Source organism: Mollisia scopiformis (assembly GCF_001500285.1).
Source record: "Mollisia scopiformis unplaced genomic scaffold LY89scaffold_16, whole genome shotgun sequence".
NCBI classification, from domain to species: Eukaryota; Fungi; Ascomycota; class Leotiomycetes; order Helotiales; family Mollisiaceae; genus Mollisia; species Mollisia scopiformis.
In genome coordinates this window covers 440,399-458,307 of record NW_017263596.1, presented here as the reverse complement: position 1 = coordinate 458,307, position 17,909 = coordinate 440,399, and the positions used below count along the sequence as shown (strand labels likewise).

At 48.1% G+C, this 17,909-nt stretch overlaps 6 protein-coding genes across 6 annotated transcripts; 2 read left to right on the top strand and 4 right to left on the bottom strand.

The window, feature by feature from the left end:
- The first annotated feature begins 284 nt into the window (after positions 1–284).
- On the top strand, positions 285–748 carry LY89DRAFT_122363 (uncharacterized protein). The gene has a single exon (XM_018205160.1). It carries the CDS (start codon positions 334–336, stop codon positions 589–591), a length of 258 nt encoding a protein of 85 aa, XP_018069148.1. The 5' UTR covers positions 285–333; the 3' UTR covers positions 592–748.
- A 408-nt stretch (positions 749–1,156) lies between these two features.
- On the bottom strand, positions 1,157–5,675 carry LY89DRAFT_589162 (sterol 3-beta-glucosyltransferase; the record flags this gene model as incomplete). The annotated part of the gene is made up of 5 exons (XM_018209515.1): positions 1,157–1,447; positions 1,500–4,307; positions 4,354–4,797; positions 4,845–4,942; positions 4,991–5,675. The coding sequence occupies 5 exons, from the start codon at positions 5,673–5,675 to the stop codon at positions 1,157–1,159; spliced, it is 4,326 nt and encodes a 1,441-aa protein (XP_018069147.1).
- A 757-nt stretch (positions 5,676–6,432) lies between these two features.
- Positions 6,433–8,050, bottom strand: LY89DRAFT_588902 (WD40 repeat-like protein; the record flags this gene model as incomplete). The annotated part of the gene is made up of 2 exons (XM_018209505.1): positions 6,433–7,469; positions 7,516–8,050. 2 exons carry the CDS (start codon positions 8,048–8,050, stop codon positions 6,433–6,435), a joined length of 1,572 nt encoding a protein of 523 aa, XP_018069146.1.
- Positions 8,051–8,243: 193 nt separating this feature from the next.
- LY89DRAFT_122347 (uncharacterized protein) lies at positions 8,244–10,084 on the top strand. Its single transcript, XM_018205159.1, has one exon. It carries the CDS (start codon positions 8,358–8,360, stop codon positions 9,849–9,851), a length of 1,494 nt encoding a protein of 497 aa, XP_018069145.1. The 5' UTR covers positions 8,244–8,357; the 3' UTR covers positions 9,852–10,084.
- On the bottom strand, positions 9,893–11,055 carry LY89DRAFT_720258 (uncharacterized protein). Its single transcript, XM_018218554.1, has 2 exons — positions 10,379–11,055; positions 9,893–10,307 (listed from the first exon to the last, which is right to left on the bottom strand). The coding sequence occupies exons 1-2, from the start codon at positions 10,779–10,781 to the stop codon at positions 10,090–10,092; spliced, it is 621 nt and encodes a 206-aa protein (XP_018069144.1). The 5' UTR covers positions 10,782–11,055; the 3' UTR covers positions 9,893–10,089.
- Positions 11,056–13,308: 2,253 nt separating this feature from the next.
- On the bottom strand, positions 13,309–16,830 carry LY89DRAFT_589436 (S-adenosyl-L-methionine-dependent methyltransferase; the record flags this gene model as incomplete). The annotated part of the gene is made up of 1 exon (XM_018209534.1): positions 13,309–16,830. A coding segment is annotated over one exon (3,522 nt), but the record flags the coding sequence as incomplete, so codon positions are not given.
- Positions 16,831–17,909: the final 1,079 nt, after the last annotated feature.

Below are 17,909 nucleotides of genomic sequence, written 5' to 3'. Positions count from 1 at the left end.
GCAGTGATAGGTTGGAATAGGTCGAGGTTCTGCACAGTTGGTATTTGGTGGGCGACCGTAGACCACTAAATTTCGAGGCAGAGCGTCTTCGTTTGAGGGGAGACTGGCTTTAATACTAGAAGAAGCGTAAAGTGGAGAGACGTCGATCCGTGCGTTGATTCGCCACTTAGCGAGAATCTGCATGCAGGCAGGGGCCGGGGAGTCGGGATGTTCATTGGCTAGGGCGAATGACTCGATTGTGCTTCTGGTCACGTTTTCAGTCATGCCATCCGCCGAAAGGGGATCAGGAGGCGTGAGGAATGTGGAATACGTGCAGCCTTGCACCAGAAATGCATGCAGCCATGTATGGATGTTATCACTTGGAATGGAACAGATATGCAATTCTTCATGACCATGATCAGCAACTTCAAATTCACATTCTGGCTTGCTGCATGTGTGCATAGCTTGAAAGGCCGGGTAGCAAACAACTACCGACATCTATCACAATATCTGACCGGTTTGAGAACATCCATCATAAATCATCTCCAAATGGCTAAGACAATTGCCAGATGTTACTTCTGCTTATCCCAACTATCCCATACCTTAATCTGATTATGCAGTGAGTTGTCTCACTCTTATGTGGGGCTCAACCTGCTTTTCGGTTCAGCCCCTTTATTCAGGCTGAAGCACTTCGCTATTGCTGTCATCAAGCAAACATCACAAGAATAACTATTTGGCTCTGATATATTCATAATCGTGGCGAGCACAGATGCAGGGTCTTTGTTTGTGCATTGTAAAGTATAGTATATATGCAAGCTAGAATAAGGCTACCATGAGTAAGAGCCTCTTTGCCCCTTTCACTCACCGACCATCCCAGCTCTAGGTACCTAACAACGAAACCGAAAATTGCCCAAAGGGGAGCATAACCACAGTCATCTAGGCGCTAATGCGAGTCTACACCGAACACCGCTCTTGATCTGATCCCGCCCATAATTACCAGTACCAAATATTCCTACCGCTTGAAACAAATTGTCGCTTGCTCGCTGCAGACAGTATATATAATATCAATCCACAAAGCCATGATCTGATGCATTCAAATACCATCCCAAATCCAATAGTCCAACTCACTCCATGCATGACCCATTACAATGCTCATCTCTTGTATTAGAGGAAAATCCTATGCAGCATTGTTCCTCGCTCGTACATTTAATCCCAACGCCCTACCAGTATCCTGGCTTCGCCTTGGCTGTATTGAAGATGTTGCCAAGTTCCCACTTTGCGCCATGGTCTCCCAGTCATGAATTCGCTTGACCAACTCCGGGTCATGCTCGTCGCCAATAAATGTCCAGCTCTCTTCTGAATCTTCGAGTGTGTCGTCAGCTGTCTTGCCATCTCTGCGCTTGATGAGTGACTTGGCATATTCAAGGTCACGGTAGATACATTGGATAGCTGTATCCACACCATGCTCCTGATAATCATTAGCACGAATGTATACAAAGATGACAGGGGCTAGTAGCTACCTTTCTGATCGTCTCTCCCAATACTTTGGCCTTGATGATCATCCGTTGACTATTACATGATTCCCAAAGCGCACGCGCGAAAGAGCTTATGTTGAGTTTTCTCAAAAAGATACCAACTCCAAGATCCTCAACTCTCGAGCCGGAGAAATACTGATCACCAAAGAATGGCTTGATGATAGTAGGGATTCCTGCACGAAGACTAGCACCCGTAGTACCAGCACCTCCGTGATGAGCAGCCGCGTCGATTTGTTTGAAAAGCCAGTCGTGAGGAGCTGACTTTATCTGATGTATTTCAGGAGGCAAAGGCACTTCAACGGCTGCAGCATCTTTCTTGTCGAGCCGATCGGACCAGCCCTTGGACAGAATACATCGAACGTCAGCTTTCAGCACCGATTTCACGATGGTTTCCGTCATAGCTGCTGAATCGTTGACGACAATAGATCCAAATCCAACGTATACAATCTTCTTCCCGTCATTGCGAGCCTTCTTGATGAAGTCGGTCAACTCTTGTGGTGGCGACCAATCACCGCCTTCATCCAGGAACCAGTACCCCGTGACACGAATCCAATCACTGTAATCGAGTGGTGGTACAACAACGGCTGGGCTGAAGTTGTACAAGAACGGGACCTTGTTCGGTTGCATCTTCTCGAGGCTCGTGGCTTGGAGGCCCAATTCTTTTCTTCTCCAGCGATTGACTTGACCTGCAATCCCTTTCCAGAAGACATTGTCGAACATCACGTAGGTGATGTAATTATATGCACCTCCCATCTTGTGGTCCGGAACAGCAAATGCATGAGGGTAAGCTCTAGTCCTAGTCCACGGCATAGAGAAGGCTCTGAAATAGGGAATCTGCAGAGCTTCGGCAATATGAATGCCACCCATAGCACTCGGACTTTCGATCAAGAGATCAGACCCTTGGCATGCTTCCCAACCAGAGGTGAGAAGCTCGTTGATCCAGCCTCGGAACTTTGATGATGCTTCGCGTAAGAACGAGTAAGTGAACATGCCGTTCTCAACGCAGATTCGCATGAGCTCAGCAGGATCTCCTTCCACCGGCTTAAATTCGATCCCGTGGCTTTCGACCCATCCTTGGAATTCACGATGTGTTGCTATTCTAGGCCGATGGCCTTCGGCAATGAGGCCCTTGCAGAGTGCAATGTACGGTTGAACATCGCCGCGTGATCCAATAGTCAAGCATGTGATCTTTAGAGACTCGGTGGGTTTGAAATTAAGTATTGAGGCTCGAGGGTCATCGAACAAGATCGGTGGTCCATCAGCTCTAGCCTCCTCGGCAGACTTTGGCATCTTGACATCATGTTCTGCATGCCCTTCATATCGTGCTTGTTGTAAAGCCTTATGCTCAGCACTCGCATTTTCTGCGCTCTCTTTCTCTTCCATAGTCAAGAGCCCAGACTCTTTCAGATATCGCATAGTTTCCAGGTTCTGCAAAAGCGTTACAGCACAGTCGTCCCGAGTTTCGGATTGCGGAAATTCGAAGAATAGTTCCTCGTGGCCCCTGATAACGACCACCAACCCGGAGTATCCGAAACGAAAGCCTTTCTCCTTGTCTACATTTTCGATATCTTTCAAAGGAAGAATGAGTTTCGTTCTTGTGCCGGGTAGCAGGCTTCGGAAACAGAATGATCTGTCGCTAATGTAGATCTTTCCGTATAGAGGTAGAACTCGGTGCAGGAAGCCAAAGTATGCAGCTTGCAGTTTCTCAGACGCGGGAAGCGCAAAGTGCTCTCGAAAGCGGTCTCCAGATCCAGATTGCTCATCCTCGATGTCGCCATACATATCGTCATCGGAACCAAGTGCTGCTGGCTCATCATAGTGTTTCTTGCCTCCTTTCCACATGCCTGATACTTTCTCAACGTAACCCATGGACTCGGTGGCTAGAAGGTTGCTCATGCGCTTTGAATGCCTGTTGAGGTAACCAGCAAAACCTGCAGCTCTTTGTAGTGGATATGCCCCAGCCTTGACGAGAGTTTGTAAGGTAGGCGCAGATGCTGATGCTTCGCCTTGGCCGGCGTTGGAACCGTCCAAGGAGCCTGTGGTGGCAGGATGTCTGATTGGCGGGTGGCCTCCGAGATTTACTGTGTTTCGTGACGGTGAATCAGATCGTGAATCATCGTTTGGCGATGACTCTGGGTCGCGACTTCGTGTTGCCGAGGCAGCGCGTTGTATTGTAGGTGAAAGGAAAACGTCGGAACCTCGCAATATTTGACTTGCTGATGCCTGGGTTCCATCGCTCGCTGAAGGAAGTGCGCCGGAAGACCCAGGTTCTTCTAGAGAATGTACATAGGAATCCGATGATCCTTGCTTTTCTGAAGGTCGCCGTTCTCCGTCAACTCGATTTCTACTCAAGCTTCGGCTTGCGCTGAGGCTGCGTCGGCCACCTGCACCATCCATATTGAGTCTATTCAAATCAACGCTTCGTCGTCCAAATGCCTTGAGGTCCATGCTTCTACGATAGGCATCAGAGCTCGCTCGGCTAATTTCTGTACTAGCTCGAGGACTTGGCGCGCCTATTGGTGATAAAGTTGCTCTAACGCTTTCCTCAAGTACTGGTGTCGTGGTTCGAATAGGCGGGGGTGGCATTGGCCGGGATTCGCGTGGCGAGTGCACAGAATTCGAGGAGTTTCGTTTGGGGAGACTTATGCGCCCTTTTGGGCTATCTTTTCCTTCAACTTGCGCTGCTGTTGGACTTAACATAGCTTCGGGTATTTGCTGCGCTGTCGTGTCCTCTACTAGAATTCGCAAGACATTCAGGGCCTCTTTGCCAAAACTGAAGAACGAGAAGAAATACTATACAAAAGTTAGCATAAGTGCTTGGGTGTTAGCTTTGTCTTACCTCGTCAATTGCATAAGTCTCGTCGTTGTCAATGACACGAATCTTGCAAGTATCTGCAAAGTCAACTATTTGACTTTCCTCAATATCCATGATATTCTCAATTGGCAGGGATATCTTGACACTATCTCCATCATTGTGAGACCGAAATATGATTTTCTGTAGAGCTTTGACCCATTCTTTCGCGCTGGGCATACTGTCGGCCTTGAAATTGAATTTCCTCTGGTGCGTGACAACCGTAAAGTGCGTAGCATCCTTGCCTTTCTCTTTGTCCACCACGTTTGCAGATATTCCATATCTTAGGTCGATGTTTCCACTTGGGAAGTATAGATCCGATGGGTCAGAGTAATATGATAGCACGTCACCCTTGAGTCGGAACCAATATCGATTATATTTAGGATTTCGTCGTCCTGATTTCGCAAGGTAGCCAGATTTTACTACTTCATTCTTGCTATTGTTAGCTTCCAGACTCACAACTCTGAGGAGGTACATACAGATTTCTTTGGTAAGTATGCATAGAAACATATATGCTTTGTCGTAATATACATATAGCCTTGAAGCAAGACGCTCTTTAAGAGCCAACATGGATATTCTGCCTGAATCAGCGACTCTGAATTTGGAAAGTATACACAGTCCCAACCTTCAATCACATCTTCGGGAGTGTCAAACTGGAATATCTCCATTAGTTGCTTCGCCAAACTGCTCGAAGTCTGATGCCCGTTCTCATCCATCTCTGCAGGTTCAGTCGTTCGTGACAGGTCGAAGCTTGGCCGCATAGAGAGCTCTGCCCTTGCCTCTAGCATGCGACTCATGACGGGGGCATCTCTTGAAGTTGTACGGTCGACTTGTATCTCTGGAGTAGGGGTAGCGAAAGTCGACTCGGGGGTAGGAGGACCTGTCCGGGTCGGGGACGCCTTGGATTTCGACTTGGACCCTATTCCTGAGATGGAACGCAGCAGTCTATTCTCTGAGAACTTTCGTCGGTGGTGCTTCTCTGGCTTTGGGGACGACTTCCCTTTCCGAGTCTTGTCTACCTGGAGCTCAGAGCTCTGGTTAGAGGCCTCACCCGAGTCATCTTCCTCGTCGCTGGACTGTCCATCGAACCTGGCATTGAAGTCTGTTCGAGAGCCAGCTGCAGCTATCATGCCAAAGACCGACTGGTTCAGGTAGGCATTAGCTCCATGGAGAGCTGTACAATCCTCATCTTCATCGTCGCCCTCCCGAAAGCGTTCCGGAATTTCCATTGTGGCCTGGTGGCCATCTCTTCTCTTCTTCGTCAGCTTACGCGCCACACGCTTCTTCAAATCCCCTTCCTCGGGCGCCATGGTGATTTGTCGTGTTCGTGACGCAGCAACGCGCTGAAAATTCCCAACGTTTATTGTGGTTTGGCGATTGTCCCTCGTTATCTAGGTTATCGCGCCGCCTCGTAAGGGTCAGCTAGGCTTGGCAAGCGAATCCCGAATTCGCTATCACATGCCGCTGAGGGAGTAAGAGCTATTGATCAGGAGGTGAACTGGATGAAAACGAAAGACATGTTGCACATGGCACGCCGTGAAGCTCTGACAGATAAATGGTTCGTGAATCTGGACGTGAAAATGGAAAAAGGTACATGAGTCGGGCTCTCCCTTGGGGCGCCCAAATGCAGGCAACTTTAGGTTCCTACCTCGAGCCTAGCCGTTCTCAACCACCACCAGGCGGACAATCCCTAGCCGCATGCTGACGGGCTGCCAGACCATCCTTTCTACTAAATCGCTCACAGAGGCATGGGTAAGTTATATCTTCATGCACGGGTAAGGCTCTCTGTATTGAATAGTTGCATGGCTTCTATTCTGGATACACAATCCAGCTCTACCTAAATCAAACATGACATCACACCGAGTTTCCCCTTGGGTCCAAGCACGAAGTCCGGCGTCCCGAAACATAGTAAATAGGAGTCCGAGATGAACGAATCATCTGACTGTTACACCCATCCTGCAGAGAGCCGTTTGCAGCAGAGACGCCACTAGATCCTCCCGTTCCGGCCCAGAGTAGCACAAAGACATACATCATGAAAACAATTCATTACAACACAACACCTTTTCTTCACATCCAGAGACAAAGCTTTCCACTTGCCGTTCCAGCTCCAACCCAGTCCTTTGTTGGGTGAAACTGTGCCACGGCAGGGACTGCTGTAATTCCTTCACCACTCAACTGTGCTAGTTGCTCTCCATCTGAACTGAAGACATCAACAAATCGGTTCATGTTTCCAATGACAAACTTTTGGATGCCGTCCTCGGGTCGTTCTTGCCACTGAGGCTTAAGAATCGTAACCCATCGCCCAACTTGGTTGTTGTGCTTAATGACAGAGCTCGGCTTCATGGCTTTGTCATCTAGATCATGCCCGACTTTGAATGATCCGGCGTCCAGGAACGAGTAAATCTTGACTGTATCATCATAGGAAGACGTGGCAATATGGCCGGCAGCTGACCATGAGGCGTGTGATACAGAAAGGCGTGATTCGTGCTCGCCCATCAGAGCCGGTATTCTGGCGTCCCCTTTTCCCTTGACATTCCGTAAATCCCAGATTTGCAACATCTTATCATTGGAGGCTGTTGCTGCTAGATGTGGCTGCAATGGGTGAAGTGAGAATCCTCCAATCTTCTTGTCCCTAATTTGCCATAGTTCAGTATCAGATGATGTTCGCATGTCATGCTTGCCCAGTTGTCCCTCTAGAGTTGTGAAATAGAGCATATTTGGGTCTGAAGCTGGAATGGCGATACACGAAATAGGCAGATCCTCGTCGATAGATGAAGGGGCGAAGACTTCCACTGCTACTCCCTTCTGTAAATCAAATTTCCGGACTGAAGAGTCGTAAGAAGAAGAGTACACATGCTCCCCATTTGCGGGAAACACAAAAGATGTGATGGTTCTCGAATGAACCTTCAAAGCAGTAATTGCTGGCTCTGGCGTCTCCGGATCTTCGTCGTCATCCCCGTTATCCTCAGCTTTCACCTCAGGTCCAGTTTGAGAAGCGTCAAAGATTCCCATATTGCCCATTTTGTCACCCGCAAAGATGAGAGGCTTTTCCGGTGAGGGATGAAAACCCAAAGCATATATGCGTTCGGGAGTTATCTTGATTTCTACAATTGTTAGCACTCCGTTGTCCCAGGTATTGATTTGCCTTACGATTTGGCTGATATCCTTCATAGAGTTCCAACCCACTCATTTTCTCCCTCAAAGCTTTGAGGCTTTCATCCGTGGTCTCTTTGATATCGTCTTCGGTGAAAGTCCTAACATTGGGCTGCGCACCTCGCATAATGCCGGACAAGAAGTTGTCATCTTTACTAAATTTCTTGCCTTCGACAATAATATCGTTATAATTCAGATCGCCCGAAACTCGAAGTCTCTTGGCCTTTGCCTGTTCTGTCGCGAACTCGAACTCGACTTCAGCTTTCCTCTTTGCAGTCTCACTATCTGCATCATGGCCAGCTAATCTCGAGCTCGTTCGTGTGGGTCGTGCTTCTTCTCTTTTCACAGGTGCGGGTTTCTTCTTTCGAGGCGCTGATTTCGCTGTTGATTTAGGTCTGCCAACTGGTTTAGGCAATATCTTCTCTGCAGTCGCACTCAGGTCTTTCAACATTGCCGAATTTGTCGCAATGTTCTCCAAGCGCTTGCGCTCGAAGGCGCTCATTTCGGTCTTTTCCTTCTTAACGGGTGCCATTGCGATGTTTGGAGGGCTGCTTGTTCAAAGTCGATGTTGTAGTTGCAGTTGAATTGTCACTGAGGTCATTTACACGATCAAGGCGCGTGGGCACGGCTTATGGATTTGACGCGAGCGCGTCTTGTGCACGTGAATTTTGCGGTCCAAGCTTCTAGATGTTTTTTCAGGGCGAGATATTTTGAGTGTTCTCGAACTCTCAATCCTGGTGTACTCACTTTCTTCTCGCAGATTTTCACAACGATGTTCTGCTCCTGTTACACATTATAGAATTAATCTTGCTGCAAGAAATATCACTGGCAGCGTAGCCATGTCGACCACAATGCTACCTTTCTTGTATCAAACCAGGACTCTATCTGGGTTCCTTCTCACACCTCACTCCTTCCGATCGATATCTTGCCATAGGACCGTATCCCGGCATCTAAGCTCATCTGCTCAGAGGTTCCGCGGATTTGATTTTGACAACATTCCAACGACAACAGCCGCCAACCCGAGCGATTCGGAAGATACAACCTCAGCACGGAAAGCTGGTTATAGTTTGAAGTCGCAGTCAGCTGGCAATAGGAGAAGCATTCCATCGAATGTTCGAGACGGTGGAAGATACGGTGAAAATCCCAAGTCGAGAGCTGCCCGACCAGAGATTATCGATGATTTGAATGAGGGGTTTTCAATGCCCGAGATTAGTTTGGAGATGGGCGCCAATGGAGACGCATATCAACCAAAAGAGTCTACAATAACAACCAGAGAGAAGATGGCTTTTCAAAAAATCTTCTCTGACATTTTCGAGCGCTCCCAGAAGTCGAACCCAACTACTCCCGAAAAAGACCAGAAAGCCCTATTGAACATTGGCAAGACTGGCGACCGAGCGAAAGCTAAGAATGCCCTCAATAATATCCTCACGACTGCCATTCGGAAACAATCCAAAAGTCGCCTAGAAATCGAAGATGCCATAAGTTCATATCCTCCAACTTTGCGTGAAGGTGCAGCAAAAGCAATGCTCAGCGTTCCTATACTAGAGAACGACGAAGTAGGCCATGATGAAGAGAAAGCAAACCAATTATCAATGAAGATAAAAGCCGCAGAGCTTGAGAATATGAGGGCACCTGAGCGACTCCGGGTTGAGACACTTATGAGGAATGCCAAGACCGATTTCGAGCTGTGGGAAGTGATGGAGAAGGAAGTGTTCTCAATGATTTCCAGACTGGGACTGGAAGAAAATCCCAAACTTCCAGAAGGACCTAAAACCGACAAAAAACAAAAGGGCTGGAACAAAAAGGAAAAGAAACAATCAAAAGAGCAGGAGCAGGTTGCGGACAAGAAAACTAGCAAAGAGACAGTTGATGGAATTCCTGCACTTCAACTTCTTGGTCCACTCTACCCGTCATATCTTCTATTGGGTCTACGGCTGTTGGATCGATCATTCACGAAACCTTCTCCCCTTGCATTGTCTATCCTCCCTAAAATCAAATCTCTCGGCTTCATATCACATGTGCTCGGCGCCAATACGCAGCTGTACAACGATCTCCTACGCATTTATCGATACAGATACGACGATTTCGAAGGCATGCTCGACCTCATGCGTGAAATGGAGCAATCTGCCCTGGACATGGACGAGGAGACGTTGACTATTGCGCAAGATGTCATGAAAATGCAGGCCAGCGTCACAAGTCTCGAACGAGGCGAAGCAGTGAAGGCATTATGGACTATGCCTGAGTTTGCTCCTCGGAAATTCGGTAGCTGGAGAGAAAAAATAGCCAGTGGCATCGAAGAGAGGAAGCAGAATGCTAGCACTCGGATCTACTGAGCAATAGCTTGGATGTATAAAATGTAGAAAGTATTTTGTTTCCATTCTCCAAATCATTTATCCTACATGGGTATAAGTTATGTTCTTCGTTTTGTCATCTCAAAGCCAAAAATATGCCCAATTCGCCCTCCGATACGTTGTCGTCAATTTGAGCCCCAGCCTTTTCCTTTGAATTCAGTATCGTTTTTTACCATTCTGTTTGCTTACAGCGTTCGTTCAAGCCCGAGCAGTCTTCATACTATGGTCTGCTCGTCGGCCCAACATCATCATCCACAACAGTACTCACAACAGCAGCATCCTGCGCCGCACTCCCCCTCCGAAAGAACCCCAAAAAGCCGTTCCTCTTCCCATCTGGACTCGTTCCCGGCGCCGCACTAATACTCGACCACACACTCGACCGCCGTCTCGTCCCATCGGCATTCAACCTCACCGGATAGATGACATCTGACGGTCTCCCTATTTTGATCACACCACATCAACACCAAATCCACCTTCAAACAACAACCACAACAAGAAGAAGTACTCACGAATATTCCCCGCACCACCAATCCCATAGCTCTTCTTTCTCTCAATCTCGACGCCTTGGGTTCTGTCCATACTAATAATCCTTCTTTTCAACCGCCCGTTCTCGAACTGCACAATGCTCAACCTCTTCTTCGGTCTCGGAGCAGAGAGTAAGCGTTCGAGACTCCCGTCCTCGCTTTCGGATCGCTGGGCACTGTATGCGGGGGCCGGACCCGGATGCGAGAAGTCGAAACTAGAGGAGTAAGGTTGCGTGATGGAATTTGGGTAGGAGGGACGGCGTGAGGATATACTGGCTGCGTTACGATGTATTGACGGCTGTGGATTTTGGGGTAAGGAGGGAGGTGGTGGTGGTTGTTCGGTGGATGGGCGCCGAGACACTGATATAGAGATGGAGAGCGAGACCATGATATGAATGATAGTGGCGACTGGATGGATGGAGGGAGCACTACAAAAGCAAAGTGACGAGATAGATAGGGATATTGATCGACGATGCAGCCAGCAGCACGATTGTTCGATTCGATTCGCCGGGTACGGTAATCAGGAAGCAGCAGCAGCAGCAGCACGATTCAGAAAAGAAGAAAGGCAACGGTGGTTCTTGGCGCAGAAGATATATCAATCATACCACACGCAAACCCTGCTTAGACAGAAATACATACATAATGCCATCAGCTAATAAAACACACCTACCTACCTTACACAAGGCCACCTGCAATTTTCCTCAGGTAAGGTAGGGAGAGAAGAGGAGGCGGAAACCACGCATCACGGAATGATCGATGCATGCACGTTTGCGATCCAATATCAGTGCCCAGGCTTATCGGTGGCGTCTGCGGGCGGCGAACCCCTGCCAAGAGGGTGGAGGGACAAGCTTTGTGGGGGACGGCGATCAAGTGAGGGAGCGGGCAGGGGTGCTGATAAGGAGGAACCCCGCGTTTTTGGGGAGGTGAGTGCTGATTTGTTGGAGCTTGAGAGTCGCTTGTGGAAAGGGGGCAAGGAGAAGCGAAGTGGTCGATGATATTGAGGTGAAACATTAACTCTCTCTCTCTCTTCTAGACATTCGATCGGAAAACTGCTTAAGCGTGAAAAACAAACAAACAATCCCTCCCTTCGATGATTCAGCCTCCCTTCTTCATTGAAACAAGTCTAGTACTGTACATGTAACACCTGCACACTCCCCTTGTCCCCCATTAAATCCTCCGCGCCCTATAAATTCTTCCCTCCCCTTCCCATCAGAACCAATTCTCCACCGGGCCCTACGCGATATGTCTCCTACCGCGGTAAACGGCAACGCATGTCATACCCTCTCGCGGACCAGTGCAGGCGTGCAACGCCGCTTGAACGGCTGTCACCTGCACCTTTCCTTCTACGGGATGAAAAGGCGACGGATGGAAGGGTTACGTGGAATGGTACTGTACGCGGGAAGGTTGAGTTGCTCGCTTGGGATGACTGGAATGGGGATAGGGAGATGGTAAGTTACATGGTTTTGAGTTCTAGGGAGGAAAGATATGTGTATTTTATTTTATTTGTGGGGAAGGCTACTTGTGTAGGCTTCTACTTTGATACGCTCATACTTTGATACGCTCATACTTTGATACGCTCATACTTTGATACGCTCATACTTTGATACGCTCATACTTTGTTGCTTTACAGAGCCATGTTTAGGCAAGCTTAACTGCCTTGAAGGTGTCATTGTTGATCTCAAGCAGTGCCACAGTAAGGCTAGTCGACGTCTTGATACCACACTATCTCTTGTCCATATGGTTCTTACTTCTTACCAACTCGATTTCGGTCCATGCTTCCTCTTTACACCAAAGTTCATGTGTTGATTTGTTTGTGCGTACGGATTCCAAGCATCGTTATCAACAGGCACGTACGTGCCGCGCTGAGGTGGGTACCCTGGCTCTTCGACCTTTTTCACCGACGGTAAAGGAGGCGGCGGGTAGCGAAAAGGTCTATGTGGACGAACTTCCTCTTCTTCATCGTCGGAGAGGAGATTGATCACGGCTGAGGGTTTCGATGGCGGCTTAGATATGGTTTTCCGGCGCGCAGCGTTCGGCAGTGCCTTTCGCTGGTTCTGATTAATTTTGGAGGCGGCCACATTGGACGATGTGGCTGCGAAGAATCTTGACTTGTCGCCACTCTGTTCAGCATGATCGGCTCGACTAGGTGGATGGGCGTAGTATTGACGATTGTGACCTGGCAAGCTCTTCTGAAGATCAGAAAGTTTGCGCGCAAGAATGGTAGCATCTAACACCTTATCTTGTCCGTTTCTAGAAGGCGAAAGTACTCTTGGACGGATATCTAGACTTAATGTATCTTGAGAGCTGGACATTGGCAGTGATGTATGCTCGATTCTTGGCATTTTGCTTTTACCGTGGGACCGCGTGGATGTTCCTCCCATCAGTATATCAAGAGGTCGTTTCAAAGACTTGGCCGTGCCATGGTTTCCAGAAGTGGAGCTGAGACCACTTGCGGCGGAAGGGAGTCCTTCGTCAGGCAGCCCGAGTTGGCTCCTGATCATATCCGATACATCTTCTTCACCGTCAGAAGATTTCGTGGAAGCACGGATCTCGCGAGCTGTATTCCGAGATCTCGTGGCTGAGGAATCGCTTAAGAAGTGGGCTGTTGACGGATATTGAGTTGTAGGACTTCGCTGGTGCCCAATTGCAGTGATCGGTGCATCATCTTCTCTAGGTATATTTGGTCTGTCATTGTTGATTTCCACCAAAGTAGTATCATTATCCTCGGACTTGCTCGATTCCTCCTCTGATAATGTCCTACTGGTAAGATCTTCGTGACCTTGCAAGCTTGCCTCATTGAGACCTATCACGTGCATGGACCTGCGAGTTATAACTGGTGAGACGGTGCGCCGTCCTTTGGGCCTCTCAACGTTCGCGACGATCATGGGACTTGAAGATACGGATAGTGCTGAGGTATCCGGAGTATTTTTGAACCAAGCTTCGTGCAGGGCAAGTCCTAGAGCAAGTGCAACGCCACGTGCAACACTGTTTCCAAGAATCTTGAACGACGCTGCCGTTCCTCCCAATAAGATTTCGTCGTCTAGGAACCCTTGAGCTCTTTGGGCCTCCATGACAGTTAGGGTCCGGGGTTGATCCCAATGTATTATCTGCCCAGCCCGGGCATCTCCCATGGCCATCTGCGAGAGAATGACGGTTATCAAACCTTTAGGGTCCATTCTCCCCCAAGCAGTCGACGTCTTCGAACAATTTTCCCTCAAAGTGCCGTTACTGCGGTACACTGGAAAGTAAGACGTTTGTTCTGGCGTTAGAACACCTCTCCCCTCATTCCAGGCTTTGGCGAAATTCATCCCTCTGGGTAGTTTCGGTATCGATTCGACCTGTTGTCTTCTCCTCTCGGTCATGGGAAATGCCGAGATATGATATGGGTACTCAGTACAATGATATGTACTGCCATAACCGATGCTTGGTAACTCTCCAATGCCCTCTTCCGCAGAAATATATTCAAATGGAGTAGGCCCGCGAAAACGCCTGCCGAAGGCTTCTCCATTCGCCATCTTGCCCAGCGTGCGATCTCTCTCTTTAACGGGTGGATGGGAATGCGATATCTTGGGATGGTCCAGCGGTTCCAGACCTGGTGCCGCGAATGACACAAATAATCGTGTTCGAGATTGAGGCATTCCACAGCTCCAAGCATCCACTACAAACATTTGAAGCTGATATCCGAGTCCGACAATAGCGCAAATAAGTTGAGATAGAACGTCTTCGTCTCGCCCACGTCCTTTCTGAGCCATGGTCATAACGTTTTCGAGTATGCCATACTTGGGACGGTAGAAGTCTATATATGCTCCTACAGAGGCCACCAGCGATTGGTTCTTCAATCCCTGCTCATTGTTCCTTGACGAATTTATTGCACTGAAGCCCTGACATGGGCTTCCAGCAAATATGCAATCAACGTCTCCAGGGGCTGGGATGAGGTTTGAGTTTTTGGGATTTCCTTGCAAGGCTTGACTGAGCAGGTCGTCCACAGATCCAAAGAATATTTTGGTTCCGTTCGGATTTGGCAGATTTGCAAAGTACGTGTAAATAGCCTCTCGGTTGACATCCACGGCCCACTCGTTGTGAACTGCTCCGCCTTCCTCCAAGCCACGTCCGAAGTTGCCACCTCCGCAATACAGATCCATTCCACGAAGTCTAGCATACGCCTCTGTTGGATCAAATCCTTGCAATAGACTAGCCGGTAAGTTGTGCTCGATGGGCTGCACCATACCGATACCATTGACATCCACAAGCCTAGTTGTAATGTAGAAGGCATTGCCAGTTCCATCTCTGCTGTAGGGAGCTGGTATTTGGTGGTTAAGGACGTCGGAGCATTTGTAGAACCGTACTAGACAGGACCCTTCTATCTTACGCACGGGAATCCTGTCAAGTGTCTCGGTGTACACCAGCTCATTTGGTCTTCCTTTCCCATCAACAGTTTGTCGTCTCTGCAGCCGCCTCAAGACAGCAACTTCTTCCTTCACGCCCTCAGTAATGAACTTAACGACTTCGTATGGTTCTAAGGCAAACTTTGATTTTCGTGGTGGTGGCACAAGTACTGTCTGTCCGATTTGATATTCGTGGCTTGTTGGGTCTCCTCCAGCCTTTGCCTGGAGATGCTTGCATCGTTTGTGCGCCTTCTTAAGGGTCACAAACTTCTCGTTTTCGAGATAAGTCTGCCGAATGAACACTCGTTTGTCTCGTTCAGAAGGACGCCCATTCCAGACCACTTTTACCGAACTGAGAACCTCTTCCTCTGTGATTCGCTTCTGTAAGCAAGTACAATTGTCCGACAGAAACAGCTCGTTTTGGTAGGGATATTTCATCTTTGCGCAGCTTGTATCAGAAGCTTTGTAAAGCCAGAGAGCATCAAATTCTCTCGTCCCATCTGTAGATTTATGAATAGCTTGGACGTAGACGTACCAGCAATCATCAGCAGTCTTCCATCGACTAACCTCATCCTTCCACACAGATCCTTTACCGTCTTTAACGACGGATAGAACGTCACCAGACTTGATGTTTAGGATCATTCTCTGGCGAGGAGACACGGCGTTGGGCGAAGATGGAGAACGCGTTTGTATGATTCTGGGAGCAGGCTCTGGGATTGAAGAAGGAATCTCAACGCGAACTTCAATATGTGATGGTCGCACGTAATCATTCACCGTCAGATCGAGACAGCCTCCCTGTGATATCTGCTGGGTTCGTGGAGTTCCTGAAACTTCCATGGCCTTGAGGTGATGGCCAAATCGCAGGTCTTTGAAGCATTCGTACACATATGGGGTGACGATCGTCTTTCTTTCTACGATCAGTTGTTGGGGAATGTAGTCCATTTCCAATACTTCATTGAAGATGGGTTCTGTCTTCAGCTCAGGATTCACTCCCACAGTTTCTTTGAACAGAAACTTAATATGCATGGTGATATGTCTCCTAAAATCGTCTTTGTCGTACTGCTGGTACCAATTTTGAAAAGCCGGAGAACTCCCGTGATGCTCTCGAAGCCATTGTGAGAAGTCGGTCCGAAAATTGATTAGAAAAACAGTCTGCTCGGGTGCTGCTTGACAATAGTCTACAAAATGTTTCGCCAGATTTGCAAGCCAGAGGAATCCATCATGATACTCTCTATACTCTGGTGAAGGGGTTTTCAGTCGATAGTAGATATCGGCATCTGCATTGATGTTTGACTGAAGCCAAATGTCACCATCGACTTCATGAATATTTTCCCCGTAATTGCCAATTGAGCAGATTTGGAAAGGTACAGCGCTCACGTAGCGATGCGTGTTACCTACAGTCAAGATGCCATCAAAGAGAAAGCTTGAGCATCCGGCTCTGGTCACCAGGTGTTGAAGTCCACGAAGTTCGTACGGGTAATTTTTGTTATCAGGTAAATAAATCGAGAAGTCTGATAAATCGAACTCGATAAACGAAGGTTGCTCAAGGCTCTGATCCGTATCGCGGCTTTTGATCTCAGCTAGAAGGTCCCGGACTGCGCTGCGTTCACTGCATGGCGGAAAGGGTGGGATGAACTCTTGTCTTCTCGATTTTGGATATATCGATGGTTGATCCTTGCTGCCAGTTTCCGAGTTGGCTGTCTGAAAACCAGGAGTTCCAGCTACGCAACCTTTTTTGGATTTTGTGCGCGAATCTGGCGGACGAGTGCGCGTTCGAGGTTTATTATTGAGACGAATTGATCGGGTTTCCCTACTGCTAGAAGAAATGGGTGTTGTGGAACCTGTCACAGCAGAGCTGATGGTTGAGCTATTCGAAGTATGTGGATCACGAGTGGACTGGTGCCTCGCTGGTATGGAAACTTCAATATTCGACAACGGTGTTGGGGACAATTCTGTGAATGGTACGAGATGTTTGAAAATCGTCGGCGCCGTTTGTGGCGCAGCTTGAAATGGAATTGCGGACGAAATTGGACTCTCGGAGCCATCTAACATGGTGTTAATGAGCAATTATCAAGCGAGGGAATGGATAATGTAACCTTGAATCCTAGGAGGCATCTCCAGACATAGATCCTGGCTGACCGGGAAGCAGTATGTACTCAATCGAAGAGATCGAACAAGAGTGAGAGGAATTGTTGCCGGGTTGTCACGTCGAAAACGTGGATAGCCTTGCTACGCGTGTACGTGAAGTGAAAGTGATCGCAAGCATCCACATATCCGAGTCGTACTTTCAAGAGGAAACTGCTGTCAGCAGTCCCTCAGCCCAGAGAAGCTAATAATCAATCTACTTTGTCGCGTGTTCTCATTGCACAAATTGAAGGTGATATTTTGTCGCATGCAGTTGATGGTTTTGACGAAAGCGGAACAACCCCGCCTGGTGGCTGGAATGGCATCCCAGCCACCGATTACCCAATTTCCTGATCAGGAACAGAATAATGTTGGAATTTCGATAACCTGAGGTTGTGAAGCTGATTATTGCATGCTTGCACTGAACAATGTAAATGGCATGAAATCATTCATGCGATTGTGAGTACATTACTTGTACTAATGGATTTTGGCATTCCAGAGAATGCTAATAATATGGGATCTTGCATGTAAGGAACCCTTTCTTCTTTTTCTTCATAACTGCTTGTCCTTCTTGCTTTGCTTATATTCCATGTAATATAGGTCATACAAGCTACTAGGACACCCAGGCTACTATAAATTACGTTGCTTACCTAGGTGTTGACCACCTTACGTGCTGACTTGAACGTAAAGGTACCTAGGTAGAGTTTGTAAGGAGACGATAGAGGGTGAGTCTGCATAAGAATCTACTTAGGTATTAAGACTAAAGGCCAAGGAGGAAAGACCCTTCTGAAGTGAAGGCCTTGGAATTCTTCATGATATGTGCAATCGCAGCACATGTCACGTAATACAACCACTGCATTACGGCGCTTGACAGGGGCCTGACTTCCGAAACATACTCTGCATCTATAACGCTCTGTTAAACAGACTATATCTGTCGTCCGGCTATCGTCTTGGCGTTGTTGTTGACGTTCTTGAGTTGTTGCTCGTGATCTCGATTGATGGATAAA

Bases quoted from the DNA above. Each gene is read 5' to 3' on its own strand.
- LY89DRAFT_122363 (XM_018205160.1), top strand. From the start codon at position 334: ATGCAGCCATGTATGGATGTTATCACTTGGAATGGAACAGATATGCAA.
- LY89DRAFT_122347 (XM_018205159.1), top strand. From the start codon at position 8,358: ATGTCGACCACAATGCTACCTTTCTTGTATCAAACCAGGACTCTATCT.
- LY89DRAFT_720258 (XM_018218554.1), bottom strand. From the start codon at position 10,781: ATGGTCTCGCTCTCCATCTCTATATCAGTGTCTCGGCGCCCATCCACC. The intron at 10,308-10,378 runs GTGAGTACTTCT...TGATCAAAATAG, and splicing joins TGGTGGTGCGGGGAATATTC to GGAGACCGTCAGATGTCATC.